The sequence below is a fragment of the Mycteria americana genome, chromosome 2 (assembly GCF_035582795.1).
Source record: "Mycteria americana isolate JAX WOST 10 ecotype Jacksonville Zoo and Gardens chromosome 2, USCA_MyAme_1.0, whole genome shotgun sequence".
Taxonomy (NCBI): domain Eukaryota; kingdom Metazoa; phylum Chordata; class Aves; order Ciconiiformes; family Ciconiidae; genus Mycteria; species Mycteria americana.
The window spans coordinates 109,773,260-109,789,141 of NC_134366.1; the positions used below are offsets into that span (position 1 = coordinate 109,773,260).

Genomic DNA, 15,882 nt, shown 5'->3' on the forward strand with positions numbered 1-15,882 from the left:
CATTAATATATGTAATTTGAATAAACATGATCATCTCAAGAAGAATCTAGGTCATGAATTGTCTGCCATCTTTTCTATACCAGTAGTGTGATAATAGTTAAATTAAACTATTAAACTAATCCTTTCCTAATGTAACATAAAAATGCACATTTTTTTTTCTGGTAAGGATTATACAATTTCCCCTTAAATAAAAAGACTCTTCTTATTAATTCTAGTGCAAGCAAACTATAAAATATGGCACTTTTCTGAAGCCTGATTATTTCTGATGACTTATTTTGAAGTGCATCTTTCTAAGTAAGCTCTGAATGTGTTTGCTTGATTAAACTGTGACCTCTGTTTTCCAGTGAAATCCAAATTTCAACAGAGCATGGATTTACTCTCTCTTTACCTAAATCAGTTATGAGTATGGGCTCTTGCAAAGGAATGTCTGGTACTGGAACACTCGTCTTTCCTACTCGAACTTTTGCAGGTTTACGTTGATGTCGCAGCTTTCTTAGTTCAGTATGTTTAAAATGTGAAGCAATGTGAGTTTTCCGGTGGCCTGATGTTCTAAACTTCTTGTCACAGTGAGGACAAGCAAAAGGCCTAACACCTGCAAAAGATAAAAGAAAAAAAATTAGTTTGTGATTTTAGTTCCACTGCCCTAGAAATGTAGCTTTGGAATACAGATTCTCTTTTCTGTATTGTCTTTTTTGTTTTCTATCAGGTTGTTTTCTGTTAAATAGGTTTTCAAAACAGATCCATAAAACCCAATCAAAAGTAAGTTATGAAATTGCTAAACTACTAACTGGTTGTAACACATCACTTTAAGCAAGCTTGTTATCAGTGAACTGGATGATGCAAAAGTGACAGCAATTTTCAAAGGGTTCCAGAAGCTATCCTAAGAATTGCAGATAGCAGGTCAAATGTCCTTCCAAAGCAAATCGTTAAAAAAACTATGAGAAAAAAGACTCAGCAAACATACACAAATGATATATAGAGGATAAAAGAGAGGAACAGTGATATGACAAAGTTCAAGGGAATTCTAGATCAGTCTCTGAAAATGTCAACACTGTTCGATGGCAGTCAAAAAAGCATGCCAACAGGAATTACTAAAGAAAGACTTCTTCAATGCAAAATCTGGTGGAAATCTCTCCTTGGAAAGGATACTGGAGAACTGGGTAAGTCAGAGAGACAGGCAAAGCTGACGAACTTTCAGCTTTTTTTGTTCAAGGGGAAATCTTGGACTTAGAAGGCTAGGAAACACGACTGGGTATTAAGAAGAAAGCTCTATAAAATCACAGGTGGAAAAAATGCACAAGAAATAAGAATGAACTATTCTTCACAATACAGTAACTAAAACATCCTATGAAACTACTGAGCAGATTATTTAGAGCAACAGAAAGTATTTTACTCAACATGTAGCTCAACATTTGAATTCATTATGTTAGGTTGTCCCAGTAGTAACTTTACGTGGGTTCAAAATCGATTAGCGAAGTTCTTTGGAACACACCAAAAAAAAAAAGGAAAAAAAAAAAAATCTACAAAGTGCTGCGTACTGCAGAGGTACAGCCTGCTTCATAAAGCCCTCAACCCAAAGATTAGTGGAAGCTAGTTGTACGGTGCTAAGAAGCATTACTGGAGGCTTCCCCTTTTCCACACATTGCCATCAGAGACAGCATACGGGGCTGGATGAACCTCTAACCTGACCCAGTAAGCCTAGGCTGCTAGACAGAGGAAGAAGCAAACATCTCTGACAGGAAAAACAGGTGTGCTGAATGATGGCTAACTACATGCTGGAATTCCATAAACACTGGACTACCTATTTTTCAAGCCACCTAGTGCTTTTACCACTTTGAATGAGTCTGACTTCTTAAATAAAGTAAGGTTGACTTTAAAGTAACAGAAAAAATACTGGTTTACAAGTTTACAAAAAACAAAGTGAAAAACTTTCTGCAGATGAATCCAACATTGATATTTCATGGATTAGAGCATACTGACCACCAAATGCACACAGTCAATGAATAGTACTTTTGCAGAATGTAAACACATAAACAGGAGTGAAAGGAAAGAGCAGCACATCTACAAGCTTATCTTGCTGAAAGCTTATTTACCTGCAAGAACAAAGAAAGAAAAGTGGAAAACAACCAGATAGTCCACCAAGAGTGGAAAATTCATCTTTCCGTATGCAGAGGATAGAAGTTCAGCCACAGAAAAACAGGTATTCAAGACATCACATATGATGTAAACAAGAACCATATCAGCAGAGGAGTTTTAGGGTATGCAGTGTAAGATATTGAAAACAGGCAAGTTGGTGAAAACACCAAGCAACAGCTTACTGTTGAAGGTAAAACAGGAAGTAAACAAATAGTCCTGAGTGATACAGTGAAATTATCAAAAATTTGGGGGATGGAAGAAAAGATGCAGAGTAAATATGAAAGATGACAGGGGATAAGTAAAATCAGAACTCAAATTCTGAGAGTATGACTCTTTACAAAGCACAATCACGCTCACAACAGCTGTATTAAAAAGGAGCAACAGCTGACTCGTCCTCAGAAAACTAAATGTCCATGGCTTTTCTATGAGCCCAAACAAAGTTTCAAAGCCAGGAAACACTAGAAAGTTATGACAAAAGTTTAATTTAATCATCTAAGACACTAAAACCTGAAGAAGTCAGACTCATTCAAAGACACTAAGACACACACCATTCTCTGATAGATCTCAATGACATGATAGACATCTCTACAATTTAAGCACTTCACATTGTCTTTTTTCATTCAAGGTCTCACCCACATCATAGAAAACACAAAAGCAATTTTTTTGAGGCCTTACCTGTATGTAGACGAATGTGAACTTTTAAACTCCCTGAGGTGGAAAAGCATTTCATACAAAATTGGCACTTGAAAGCTTTAATGCCAGTATGTGTTTTTATGTGTGCCGTGAGAGTACTCTTAACGGCAAAGGCGCGGAAACACTGGGGACACTTGAACGGCTTCTCATGGGTATGAATGCGAATGTGGCGCACTAGATCACTTGGTTTTTTAAATTCTTTAGAGCAATATGGACAAACGTGCCACCTTATTCCATTTTCTTCACGTATAGAACCTAAAATAAGGAACAACATAAAAATGAATGTGTTTGAAACATTTAACAGTTCTTCAAAAATTCCACCACACTGACACCGTTATACAAAGCAATCAAAACACAAAAACGTTCTGCCAAATAGATGCCATTACAACACACTTGGAAGACAATAAACTTCTCTATCAGATACGTTCTGCTTCACAAAAATAGTGATGGCTGGAATGACAAAAACAAAACCCAAGAAAACCCTGTTGAAATTCAAATGTTTTTATGCTACTGAAAAGGACTAAGGTAAAAAAAAAAAAAAAAAAAGAAGAAGAAAAAACAGTTAAGAAATTTCTGACTTCACAGAATAGAAAGAATGCAATTTGTATGCCACTTAGAAATACGGAATGTAGGTGTAATGCAATATAATATACCAGTCAACTTATAAATACTGTATCAACACAGAATTATCCAACAATGAATGTAACTCTTCAACCATAACCACATCAAATTATTTTAAGTACTAAACACTTATCTAACTAACTGGATGAGATACTTTATATGGCACTCTCTTCTGCAAATTCAGACTTAAATTACAATTTATAAATTTTTAAAGGAGCAAAAATTCTGTAAAAAGTCCTTCTGAAAGATTTACAACTTAAGGCTACTTTTTCACAAAAGTTGTTTTATGATCCAAGAACCCTAAGCTCTGTCCTAAAGCAACAGCATACCTTTTCTCAAGAAAAATGACAAAAGGAGCTTCTAAATCCTATCAGGGTTTTTTATTTATATATGCTGTTCAATATCAGATATTCGCTCATTTAAATCGGTTCACGTAGTGTTTTTTTCTGTAAACCATGTGAATACATTGAGGTTATGTTATTTTATCAGAAAATAAAAGCAGTTGTGTTTGACTGTACAGCAGTGACCTTTTTTTATTTGCAGTCAGAGTTAAAAAGTTGTTACTGTTACACACAAGGAACAAAATAGTTATTACCAGAGGAAAAACTTAACGTTGATTTCTAGCACTGTTATGCTGGACAAAGTAAGTTTTCAACTTTGGATCAATTTCTGCATCCCTTGCAAAGAAAAAAGCAACATCAATATATCTATGTAGTTACTATGGACAGAGCTCAATGACTGCTTATTACAGAGCTGTCTCCACCAGGCCAGCCATTAAAATATGATGGCTATACTTGGAACAAACCACTTCCAGCAACCTGAAAGTTTGAGCAACCTTAACACTGAAGTTGCATTTAAGCACAGAGACAAAATCCAGACTTGCATACACACAACACAGTAAGGAGGTAGAATATTAACATGCATTTATGGTGACATTATCAAATCAGTACTGTGATTCCAAACACAGGTGACATGAGGTATTATCCACAATGCCGACCTTCATCCTTCCCTACACGGCAGCAGCACCGCACTTCTGCCTCTGCAAGGCCTCACTTCTAAAGAGGAAGACTAGAGCTTGCAAGAACTCTCTGCTCTGGGACACACCATGAAATCCCAAACCTCCTCAGAGAAGGACGATGGGAAAAACAGGGAAAAAGATTCATATTCTTTCCTTTTTGTCCTCCTCCAAAAGCTCCACTGATCTAAATCCAGATTTAACAGTGTAACTTCACTTAATGCCATTCTGACACATTTTTGTATCAATATAATGAAAGTTATAAATGCTACTGTCATAACTTATACACATACTGTGTTTTAGATAAAAGTAGATGAAGTTTGTAACTGATCCACAATATGTCTTGGGAAATCCCTTTATAAAGCCACCCACAAATACTGTAGTCTTTACAGCACAAAAAGTAGCAAGCCGTGGCAACTTTACCAGGTAAAAACGGTGATTTTTTCTTAATAACCTTTTTTTCTTTTTTATCCAGTTTATCTGTACTCTCTTGCTCCTTATCTTGTTCTGCATTAGAGTCAGCCTGATGATTTGAAAGAGTCTGGACGTCTGGGTTCTGATCCTGGGTCCCAGGAGTCTTAGCCTGGCTGCAGTCAGTAGAATGTGCAGAGACGGGAATTGAAGACAACCCACTGTTTTCTAAAGCTTGCTAACAGAGAAAAAAAACCATCTAGATTAACAAAGAAACATTCCACAGGTGCTCCAACTTTTCTCAAACAACTACTTAGAAGATATAATGCAAATATAATGAAAGGAATGAAACGTCTCATCTTCCCAGAATTTCAGCTGGATTTCAAATTTGCAAAAACATTCTTACACAACACTGACTTCCGATTGTCTGTGAGATTTTAAATTGGATTTCCTGCACTAATACATATGCCAACAACTGCCTTTCAGAAATGTGCCAGCTGTTTCTACAGAATCAAGCATTTGCCAGGAATATATAGCTATCTCTTATGCCTACTACATGAGAGAAGAGATCCCCATAAAAGCTCAAATTTGAAGCCCATCAGCTTGTGGAGAAGCCATAGGTGATATAAAGAAAAAGGAAGAATGATAAACCAAAGATAGGCTTGGAAAAGCTCAAAAGCCTCTGTTAACAAACCACTGATAACTGCTTGACCAAAGTAAGAGCTATGCACTCATTTCTAAGTACCCCTGAAAGGGACTGGAGTGTAGGCACCTTTATGGATACTATTGTGATGAAAAGGTTCAGAATCAAAGACCTCAAACACACGTTTAAGTAGGATTGTGCAAATATTTGATCGCTTGGAAGAAAACCATGTTTTATTTTTATTTTGAACAACAATATGGCTAGTGATGCTCATACAACAACTTAAAGAACCAACCTCAAAGACCAATTTTTTTTTTTTTTTTAAATAGCTGTCAAGACAATAGTTTTATTTTGTGTTGTAATTTGATGCAACTACACATGACACATTCCAGACATTAGAGAACTCAGCACAGGTAACATGGTGAACCTGTGCATAGCTACATGTGACATTCAAGTCTTCCAAAAAGAAATTTAAATGGTACTTACAAGACTAGAGATGAAAAAATAGCTTAAAGGTTAGCAGGCTACCACCAATACTAAAGAACAATATTCTCTGCCCTGTTCCTTTATGCGGTGGAGGCTGCAGAACAAGCATAGACAGTTGAATTACTGCCCTGCATCTCTTCTGTTACATAGCACCTCCTGCTGCCAGTATCAAGGACAGAATAATGGGTTAGACAAAACATTGGTCGACCCAGGAAGGTATTTTCTTGTACAAACAGGAAATATTCAAATAGACCTTATTAATTAGAACAGGATAAAGGCTCCCTATACATTCTCATTTTTTAACCAGATAAAAATATTTTTTCCCTCTTAAATGTCGTCATGTTTTAAACACGGCATAACTTAAGAATGTGCCACAAGCTGCTTCCAAACAAGAGAAAAAAAAAAAATCCAAAGGGATCAATAAAATGTCCATGTATGGGTGTGTACACTTAAAGCTTTCTTCTGGGTCATGTAATCAATATTTATAACCTTGCTTTTGTAATATTATACAAAAAGATATGTTGGTGCGTTCCATACCTATTCAGTAGATCTTTACAATTCTTTCTTGACTGATAAATCATTTAGATATGCAGAAGGAATGCTATCAGTGAAAATACTGAGAACAAATGTCACTAAAATAAAAATGAGAAAGAAACCACTGAAATGTAAAGCTCTTCTCACACACAGCTCTTACCTGCAAAATATCTCTATTGATTCCCACCGCAATGTTGAGTTGTTGACTAGGTTGTTGAGGCTGGTTATTTTCTACAGGACTTGGTTCTGATAACTCAAGGAGCTGCTGGATGACGTCAGTTACAGCCTGCTGACCTTGATGCGCAGTAGCTGAAGACACCTGATTTTCTGTCTGTTGAAGAAGCGGAGACCGAAAATGCGTGGCCTGAAATATACAGCAGTACATTTGTAAAGGAAGATAAAAAGTATATATGAACTCACCTGTTCGGCTCCCTTATCTGAAATGTCTGTTAACTGTCCACTACAAGGATGTCCACTTGTATAAGACATAAGGATTATACAGAGCTGTCGTTCAAGGTCTGCTCACTACACTAAAGAACTGCTTCTGTATATCCCTTTTCTGGAGTTCTTCCCAAGCTGCGTAACTGTAAGCTTACAGCTTGAATTAAGTTTACCATAACTACTGAACCTTCAACCAGTTTACAGAACACAGGGATCAATTACTGAATTCCACATGTAGAGGCCACATGAAAAGTCATTCCACAACAAATAACCAGCACTGACATGGTTGTCTTTTTAAAGTTCACATGTAACTAAAGCAAGTCCTTTGGAAAAATAATCTTCTATTAGTTGAGATTTATTTGTGTTGTTACATCAAAACCTTTCAGAACAATCAAACTACTAACTTTTTTCCCTTCAACTTTCAATCTTCTAAATCTCTTAGCTTTAGAAGAATCTCTTTATACTCTAAAAACTTAAATACACATGGACCTGTGTCAAGATACTAAAAAAACCTTGAAGTCTAAAAATCAAGTTTCTTAATCTTTGATTTGATAATTGTATCTTAGGCTACCTTAGTAACAAATATGAAGAAAAAAGTGATAAAAAAACTTAGTATTTCTTTTTAAAATCAGAAATAAAGACTCCTTCTGTTCTCCTTCATTTATAAACTTCTCTTCCTTATAAAAAATAGACTGCGTAAGTATACCATTACTGAAACAACTGCTTTCAATTATTTATTGTACTGCAGAAAAGAGAAATATATATTTATATAACGGCTAGCTCCATAATCCTGTTTCTTAGAACACACTGGATATTTGCTTCTAATATTCACTTCTGTTCTCTAAAAATAATCACTTCCAGGCACGCACACACACACGTACATATATATAAAATGCTATCCTCTTTCAGATAATTTTGAACAAAGAATAATCTTAGGCTTCACGTCTGTAGTATTTCTTCCAATCTGAAAACTCCTCTGAGATTTTCTTTATACTGACACATTACACTGAACAGTTAAAATGACAGTCACCGTACTTGAGGATGGTTACAAAGAAATATATTAAGAAAAATTAGCTTGACTCGAGTTATGTCCTGTGAATTCGATGAAATATTCTTAATGCCTTCTCATGAGACGATATAAAACAAACCCTTATCTCATTTCTCTTGCACGCACGTGAGAATAGCACTTGCTGTTTTGCTGATTTAACCATTAGTTCGTCTTTTTTCACCTCGCCGGTGCAACGAATGGAAAGACTCCATCTCTTCAGATTCCAATTTAGCAAAAGTGCTATAAACACTTCAACATGTAACTCACTATATGCCATTTTCATTGCAATAAACAGGAACTGAAGCAAAGCGTTTTGCTAAAGAGTGTAACAGCTCTTTATAGAGATCATTCATTTTTTTGAAATGGAACGCACGGGAAGCTCTTTAGTAGAGCAGGAAGCCTACACTAAAAAGTCTATAAAATTCTCCCAAGCTTTAGCAAGAGGAAAAAAAAAAATTAATGAAGGAACTGCTCAACATCATCTTTGACATGAAAATTACAGTATTACATGTATTTAGCCAGTGTGTTCACATACTATAAAGCAGTTTATATACAGTCTCATGGAGGTTATCTTTTTCCAAAAAATAATATATACATATGCACGCATATAAAGTTTGTTACGATTACTATTAAGATACTCTGTTCATTATAAAAAGTTTCAGAGGTCTCTTTGTAAGTCTCACTTCAATAACTGATTTTAAAAATAGCATAGAGAATGAAGTGTTTTATTACTACTTCATAATTCCACATTTGTTCAATTGGAATAGTGGACCTTGTGATCACCCTTTGTCTGATCTGCTGTGTAACACAGACCACGTGACTGCTCCGAGTGAATTACTCCTTCAAGTAATGTAACTGTACAGAAATTATAGCAGTTCTTTACATCAAGTAATTTATTGTGGTAACTTTTTCTGTTGCTGTCCAACTTCAACAAGTTGCTCCAACAGTAAGTTCTCCACACTAAAATTCCATACTTTATTTCGAAGTGTGAATTTGTTTAGTTTCCACTCTCAAAACTTTTCTTCTCTTCTCTATTAAAGACATTACAGATTTTTCCCTTCAAACCAGCAGATCAAGTCATCCTTAAATATTTTATCTGATAGGCAAAACAGATAATGCACCTTGAAACTCTTCAATAATAAAACACATCACATCATACTTTAAGAATTCTGATGGCTCTGCTTCCTCTTGTATCTTTGAATACAGTTCATGAATAGCGAACACTATAAACAGACAACTGACAAAGGCAAAAATTCCCAGAATGAAATACAGAGGACATACAAACTTTTCATTTCTATGCGGAGTTTCTTCTCTAAATAAAAAGACCAAAATTAATCATTCCAGGCAAGGAAAACCTAACTTTTAGCTGATATATCAATTATTACCTCTTCCATCCCTATTTATAAGGGGAATTTAAAATCCTTGAAAACTCCTATCCTGTGAATATGGCCTACTTTTCCCATTTTTCTACAGGTGATTTTATTCTTGGCCATATCAGAACATATATTGCTTGGTACACTGAGCTCACCAAGAAATCCAGATCACTCTGTATGTGATTTGTCCTCTTCATAAATTACCTCAATCCTGATTCGTGATGATTTTATATTTTTCTCCCACTGATAAAATATTAAGTAGTGTAGTGTCAAGAAGTAATTTCCAAGGGACTCTATCAGAAACACAGTAACAGTGGTGATTCTCTGTGCACCTCTTTTACAAGTTTTCTCAAACTCTCAGAAAGTTTTAAAAATTACTCATGGTACCTCACATTAATTTTAGTATGTCATTCTATTTGAAAATACAAAACATATCCCTGCTTTTTTCACCTCCATTACAAGAAGGAAAAGGACAAATCATTAAGGATGCAACTAGCTCTACTTACCAAAAAGCTAACATTAAATAAAAGTACCTACACATTTTCTTACTGATACATGGTACAGTCCCATGGAGGAATCTGAGCATATATTCTAGTTCAACAAATGAACAGCAACTGCACATATACAAGCAGGCTGTGCATTTGAAGGCATGGAAACAAGCAGATAGTACATCAAAGGAGGAATATCTGAAAACGTGTAACAAAATTCCTGCTGATTCACCTTAGCATTGAGGTCAGTCTGCATTAGTTTTGAGGTGATGCCATGCATTCCTCTTCCACAAGATTACAGAACATGTTACAGTATATAGTTACTACTGTAAAAATAGAAGGTAACCTAGCAAGGGGAAGGAGAATTCAGGTTTCTGCTCTAACTGCTAGACTAGAAAGTCAGGCTTCTCCTTGCTTGGTTTCCTAGATCCACTACACATAAGCTGAAGGTGACTCTGTAAAGGTTCGCACTTAAACTGCTTGGTGGCTCAGCAGTTACCAAGTCATTCTCTGGAGAAGAAACAGATTTGAAGACACTAAGACTAAGGATGGAACTGGATCAGTTCTCCCACTTGGTAGTCAAGAGCACAGGCAATTCCGGGAGGAGGGGGCAATGGGATCCATTGCTCCCAACTGGTACCTCTCACTGGGGAAAAACCTGGCACTCTGCATCAAGCACAGGGAACCACACAACACGACACAATTGATGATTATCTTCTTTTCAGATCTGTGCTTTCACACACACACACACACAGCGCCCACTAAAAACCAGCATCACCTCTGATAACACTCCTTACCGAGGAAAATAATTTCAGTTGGTTAAAAAAATGAAAATTTACTTAAAATAAACTGCTTTTGAAGAACAGCCATTTTAATGTTTTTTGCAGTCTTGTAAGAAACATAGTACAACTATTTATTTAATATAGCAAATATTAGTAATTAATTAGTTCACATCAGTTCTGTTCAGCTTTAAGTTAACTGGTCCTGGAACACTGAATTCACAGTAAAAGAGAAAAAGAAAGTGGATAGACTGGTTATGGTGACTTTAAAGCAATACTGCCACATTTCCTTGTCCTTGGTTTTGTGGATTCTAGTACATGAGAAGGTAATCAGTGGCTGAAGTTGGGAAAGGGGGAATGCAAGTCAGATTAGTCTGTCACTAAGATACCATGCTGCAACCTGTAGCTGACAAACAACATGCTACATAGCTGCAACAAACCACGCTAATGCTCTCACTGTGACTGGCACATCAAGACATGCTTGCCTGTACATCAAGACTGCTTGCTATGGGATTCCAGAAAGCCAGCCCTGCATCATCCTTCCTCGGCTCTATGGACTCCTCCTGAGCCCCACAGCTCCCCTTCAGCTCCCCTTCTCACAGCTCCAACCAACTCAACTGGGACCAATACAGCTCCTTCCCTCTCCACCCAAACCATGGTACCCCTTTGAAGTAAGTCAGAGGGGCAGGATAATCCAGTTATTTATGAGAGTCCTTACCCTCCTCTGGTCTTTTTATACAGGAGAATATTTGTCTCCTTGTTGAAGACCTAATGAACAGAATTATGTGCAAAATCATGACCGTATCCTGAATGGGGGAATATAATCCATTCAAGACCTGTTCCATTCCTAAATAACCAGCTGCAGTCACTAAGAAGTTTGCCTTCACATATTAGCTGATCAACTTATCACAGAGGACTGGTGCATATCCCTTCCCACCAGCTAAATGAAAGCTTACAAAATTCTGTAAAGTTTCTCCCTCTTCTAGTCTTGACACAAAAATATGACAAAAACTGTACACTTACGTTCTTCCATTTGTTATCAACAGGTTGCAAAAGATTAGCAGGGGATGTTGTTAAAGGCTGGGTGACAGAGTCCTACAAAGAAATGAAAATAAAGTTTTTTAAGCCTTTGTACAAAAAGAGGAAAAACATGGCTAATATCACGCATAAAAGTAGCACAGTTTGTCTTCCCACAGTATGGAGACTAGGGACAGAAAAAATGAGACTATTGGGAGAGATACAACAGTACCTAGAATCACTAATGTTGCTTCATAGTTTATATACATTAAATAAACACAAGTTACAGAAACCAATACCTTAGCTATAAGCACTGATGCAGCAAAAGACAAATAACAACCTTACAGTAAGCATATTTTACAAGATGTGCTCCTGTATCACACAAGAGTGCACTCTTCGGTAGCACAGCACTTCAGGAGGCTTCAACTTCTGGAATTTGTTGTATTCAGGACGTAATCATTGTTCATCCCCAGGTATATAACAAGGGACGACAGAGACTGATCACAAACTTCAGAACAGAACACTATACTGGAGATTTGTTGTTAAAGAAGCTCTGCAAGTTTTCAGCAGAATGAAGAAGTCAGTTCTAATAAAAATGCTAGTGCTAATCTAAGAATGTACCACCCTTCTACAGCAATTAAAAAAAAATCAATCATTAAATCTCTGCAATTTCAGATAGAAAATTAAAAATAAAAAGTGTAATACTTTTAACATGCAACCAACATGTCAGTTACTATCTTTGTTCTTCCTTGTTAAACTTCTTGGCATCTATTTTTAGAAAGAAAATTTTTTTCTCCCGTTTTGCTTACACTATTGTATGGAGGTATTCTTTATTTTTCCCCTCCTTCATGCAAGCAGAGAAGTATGCATGCAGCAAAGATAAAAACAACACACTTCTGTAATATCAATACACAATGCAAATGCAAAATACCCAAGCAAACCCAAACAAGAAAAAAAACACAGCTGGACAGAGAAGCAAACATGAGGTAGTATGAAGGAATCCTTTTCCATTCTGCTTTTAAAATTAGGCTTGTGAATGTGGAGATGCACAAAAAGATGTAGGGATTATATGTACTTGCAAGCAAACTGGACACTTTAGTCTTTTTTTTCTTTTAGTTAACCTGAAGAGACAAATAGCGTCTGCCATACAAAAAAAATTTATGAAACCTAAAAAAGAAAAATGGTTCTCCAAACACCACTGCTAGACACTTGTTTTCAACAAGATACAGCTGCATAATGAAATTGAGACTTTAAATTTTAACCCTCCTTTTCAGAGTCTGATATTACTTGTCATCCATTGACCTTTAAAGCATAAAAGTTGGAAATGATGCAAAACAGAGTGGAATAAAGGTAGAAAAGGTAGTTCTATTCAAAGAAAAAAAAATGTACTAGGATACATTAAATATACACTGGCTCAAAAAAATAAAATAGTCTTATGAAACCAGAAGCATTTTCTGAAATTTAGCTTCTTCTATCTTGGTAAAGAAAAAGAAAAAACATTCAGTGCTTCCAATAAAGCTACGATTTTTCCTTTATGAGCTGTCAAATAAGCAGCTAACATTTAAAACAAGTTATCAGAAATACTCAGAAGAAGAATCCACTATGTCTCTATATGGACTAGAATTATATCAATGATTTCTGAAAATGAGTTAAAACTAGTATATAATTTCAACAGTTCCAGATTTCATTGTTCCAGCAAAACTTCATAATTATTTTTATGTTATCTGGGGAGGAAACCTTTCCTCCACACACAATCTATAAGCACCAGAATTATATTTTACTTAGTCATACAGTAAAACATTGTATTTTCATCTAAACCCTCAAATTGTAAATCATTTTTTGCATATACTTGGCCAATTTATGTTCTGTCAATATTTAATAGTGCAAATCAATTCCAAAAATGACACAAGACTTTAAAAAGACAAAAAAAAGCTACGGGTCTTTTAGTTCTAACCTATCTGAAGAATTACTGGAATTAAGATACAGCTCTAATTAAACTCTTAAAGGCATTTTCACAATATACCAAGCAAAGCTTACCGCTGTAACATGAGATACATCTGTTGAAGAGCCTGCAGAATTTTGTGGACCACCCATGTGCATCTTGCTGATATGTGTATTTAAACTACCCAAGCTTTTGAAGACACAGCTACATTCTGTACAGTTGTATGTAGGGCCATTCTTCACCTTCAATAAAACAAAAAAATGAAGTAAATTTTCCCTAAATCTACCAAATTTTATATTTTTCATTATTTATCCACATAACAAATATACTATGGGGTTATGAGAGCTAAAATGGTTTATTTTTCCAAGTTACTGATACCCAGTTATGGAATCAGTCTGGTATCTCTCAGATATCAAGTCAACTGTAATCTACATGCATGACTCATCTCCTATTACCACTTCTCAACATTGGGAAGCACCAGAGAGCAAAACAAATGTCATCTGGCAAATGAGACCTCAGCCTTTTCCCTCCTTACAATTTCCTACCATTACACACTTAGAAACAAAACCAAAACGCAACTTCATCAATGAAGATGTGCCTGAAGATGTAACATCATACATAATATAAATGGAAGTTTGGAAATATGAAGAAAAAAATGCAGGTAATTTATCTTCAAATTTTGGCTCTCTTCTGTTTACTTTTGCAAACATATATTTCATAAATTTCCAAGAAAAAATAAAAGCCATTCTTCAGGTCCAAGCAGAATGAAGGTGAAACAGACTGGGCCAAAGGGCATAGGGAATGCATGAAAAAAAAAAACCAAAAACCCCCTTCCACTACACCATGTCCCTAAGCACCTCATCCAAACGTCTTTTAAATGCTTCCAGGGATGGCGACTCAACCACTTCCCTGGGCAGACTGTTCCAATGCTTGATAACCCTTTCAGTGAAGAAAAATTTCCTAATATCCAGTCTAAACCTCCCCTGGTGCAACTTGAGGCCATTTCCTCTTGTTCTATCACTTGTTACCTGGGAGAAGAGACCGACCCCCACCTCTCTACAACCTCCTTTCAGGTAGTTGTAGAGAGCGATAAGGTCTCCCCTGAGCCTCCTTTTCTCCAGACTAAACAACCCCAGTTCCCTCAGCTGCTCCTCACAAGACTTGTGCTCCAGACCCTTCACCAGCTTCGCTGCCCTTCTCTGGACACGCTCCAGCACCTCAAGGTCTCTCTTGTAGTGAGGGGCCCAAAACTGAACACAGGATTCGAGGTGCGGCCTCACCAGTGCCGAGTACAGGGGCACGATCACTTCCCTACTCCTGCTGGTCATGCTATTCCTGATACAAGCCAGGATGCCATTGGCTTTCTTGGCCACCTGGGCACACTGCTGGCTCATATTCAGGCGGCTGTCAACCAACACCCCAGGTCCTTTTCTACCAGGCAGCTTTCCAGCCACTCTTCCCCAAGCCTGTAGCGTTGCATGGGGTTGCTGTGACCCAAGTGCAGGACCCGGCACTTGGCCTTGTTGAACCTCATACAATTGGGCTCGGCCCATCGATCCAGCCTGTCCAGGTCCCTCTGTAGAGCCTTCCTACCCTCAAGGAGATCAACACTCCCGCACAACTTGGTGTCATCTGCAAACATTCCCCCTCCTCCTCAGTCTATCGCATAGCACTATGAACCAGTGCAGCACTTTCAATATGTAGGGAACAACAAAGTCTTCAAAAGAAAACACGCTGCTTACAATATAGTATGGAATTTTGTATTTTCTGACATTAGCTTAAATTGGTAACACAACTTTCAGAAAGAGGTATCAACTACTAAAATACAGCTATGACTAAACAGTGACATACAAAGTGAGAATCAACCTGTTTCATTATCACCTGTAACATTATTTTGTTACTGTCTCAGGACAAGATGAAGAATTAATAGAGTTCTGTATGCAGTCTTTAAGGAAACACAGCGACAGCAAAAAAGAAAAAAAAAATCAACAAATGATCCAAACCAATAACTAAAATGTAGGCTCAGGATCACAAAACACAGCAAAAGGCATGATCAAGAGGCAGCATTTATTTGAAGTCCCTTATACCACAATTTTTTTTTCTTCTTACAGAAAAACAAGAGTAACAGAAAAAAAAGTGAAAATATTTTTGGCTTGATCCCCAACAATCTTGTAATATTGCAAAAAAAAAAAATCAATATAAACGATGAAATTAATGTTGGTGCATTTTTTAATGTAGCAAAAGCTATCGCATAT

General features: G+C 36.6%; 1 protein-coding gene across 1 annotated transcript in view; it reads right to left on the reverse strand.

Moving 5' to 3' along the window:
• Positions 1 to 15,882, reverse strand: part of ZNF236 (zinc finger protein 236) — a 92,685-nt gene that overhangs the window by 50,263 nt on the left and 26,540 nt on the right. Inside the window, exons 7-12 of the mRNA XM_075494263.1 lie at positions 13,723 to 13,869; positions 11,692 to 11,763; positions 6,700 to 6,903; positions 4,889 to 5,114; positions 2,812 to 3,084; positions 389 to 592 (exon numbers count right to left, since the gene is read on the reverse strand). Of these exons, the coding sequence (XP_075350378.1) occupies positions 389 to 592; positions 2,812 to 3,084; positions 4,889 to 5,114; positions 6,700 to 6,903; positions 11,692 to 11,763; positions 13,723 to 13,869 (1,126 nt within the window). The remainder of the gene's footprint in view (positions 1 to 388; positions 593 to 2,811; positions 3,085 to 4,888; positions 5,115 to 6,699; positions 6,904 to 11,691; positions 11,764 to 13,722; positions 13,870 to 15,882) is intronic.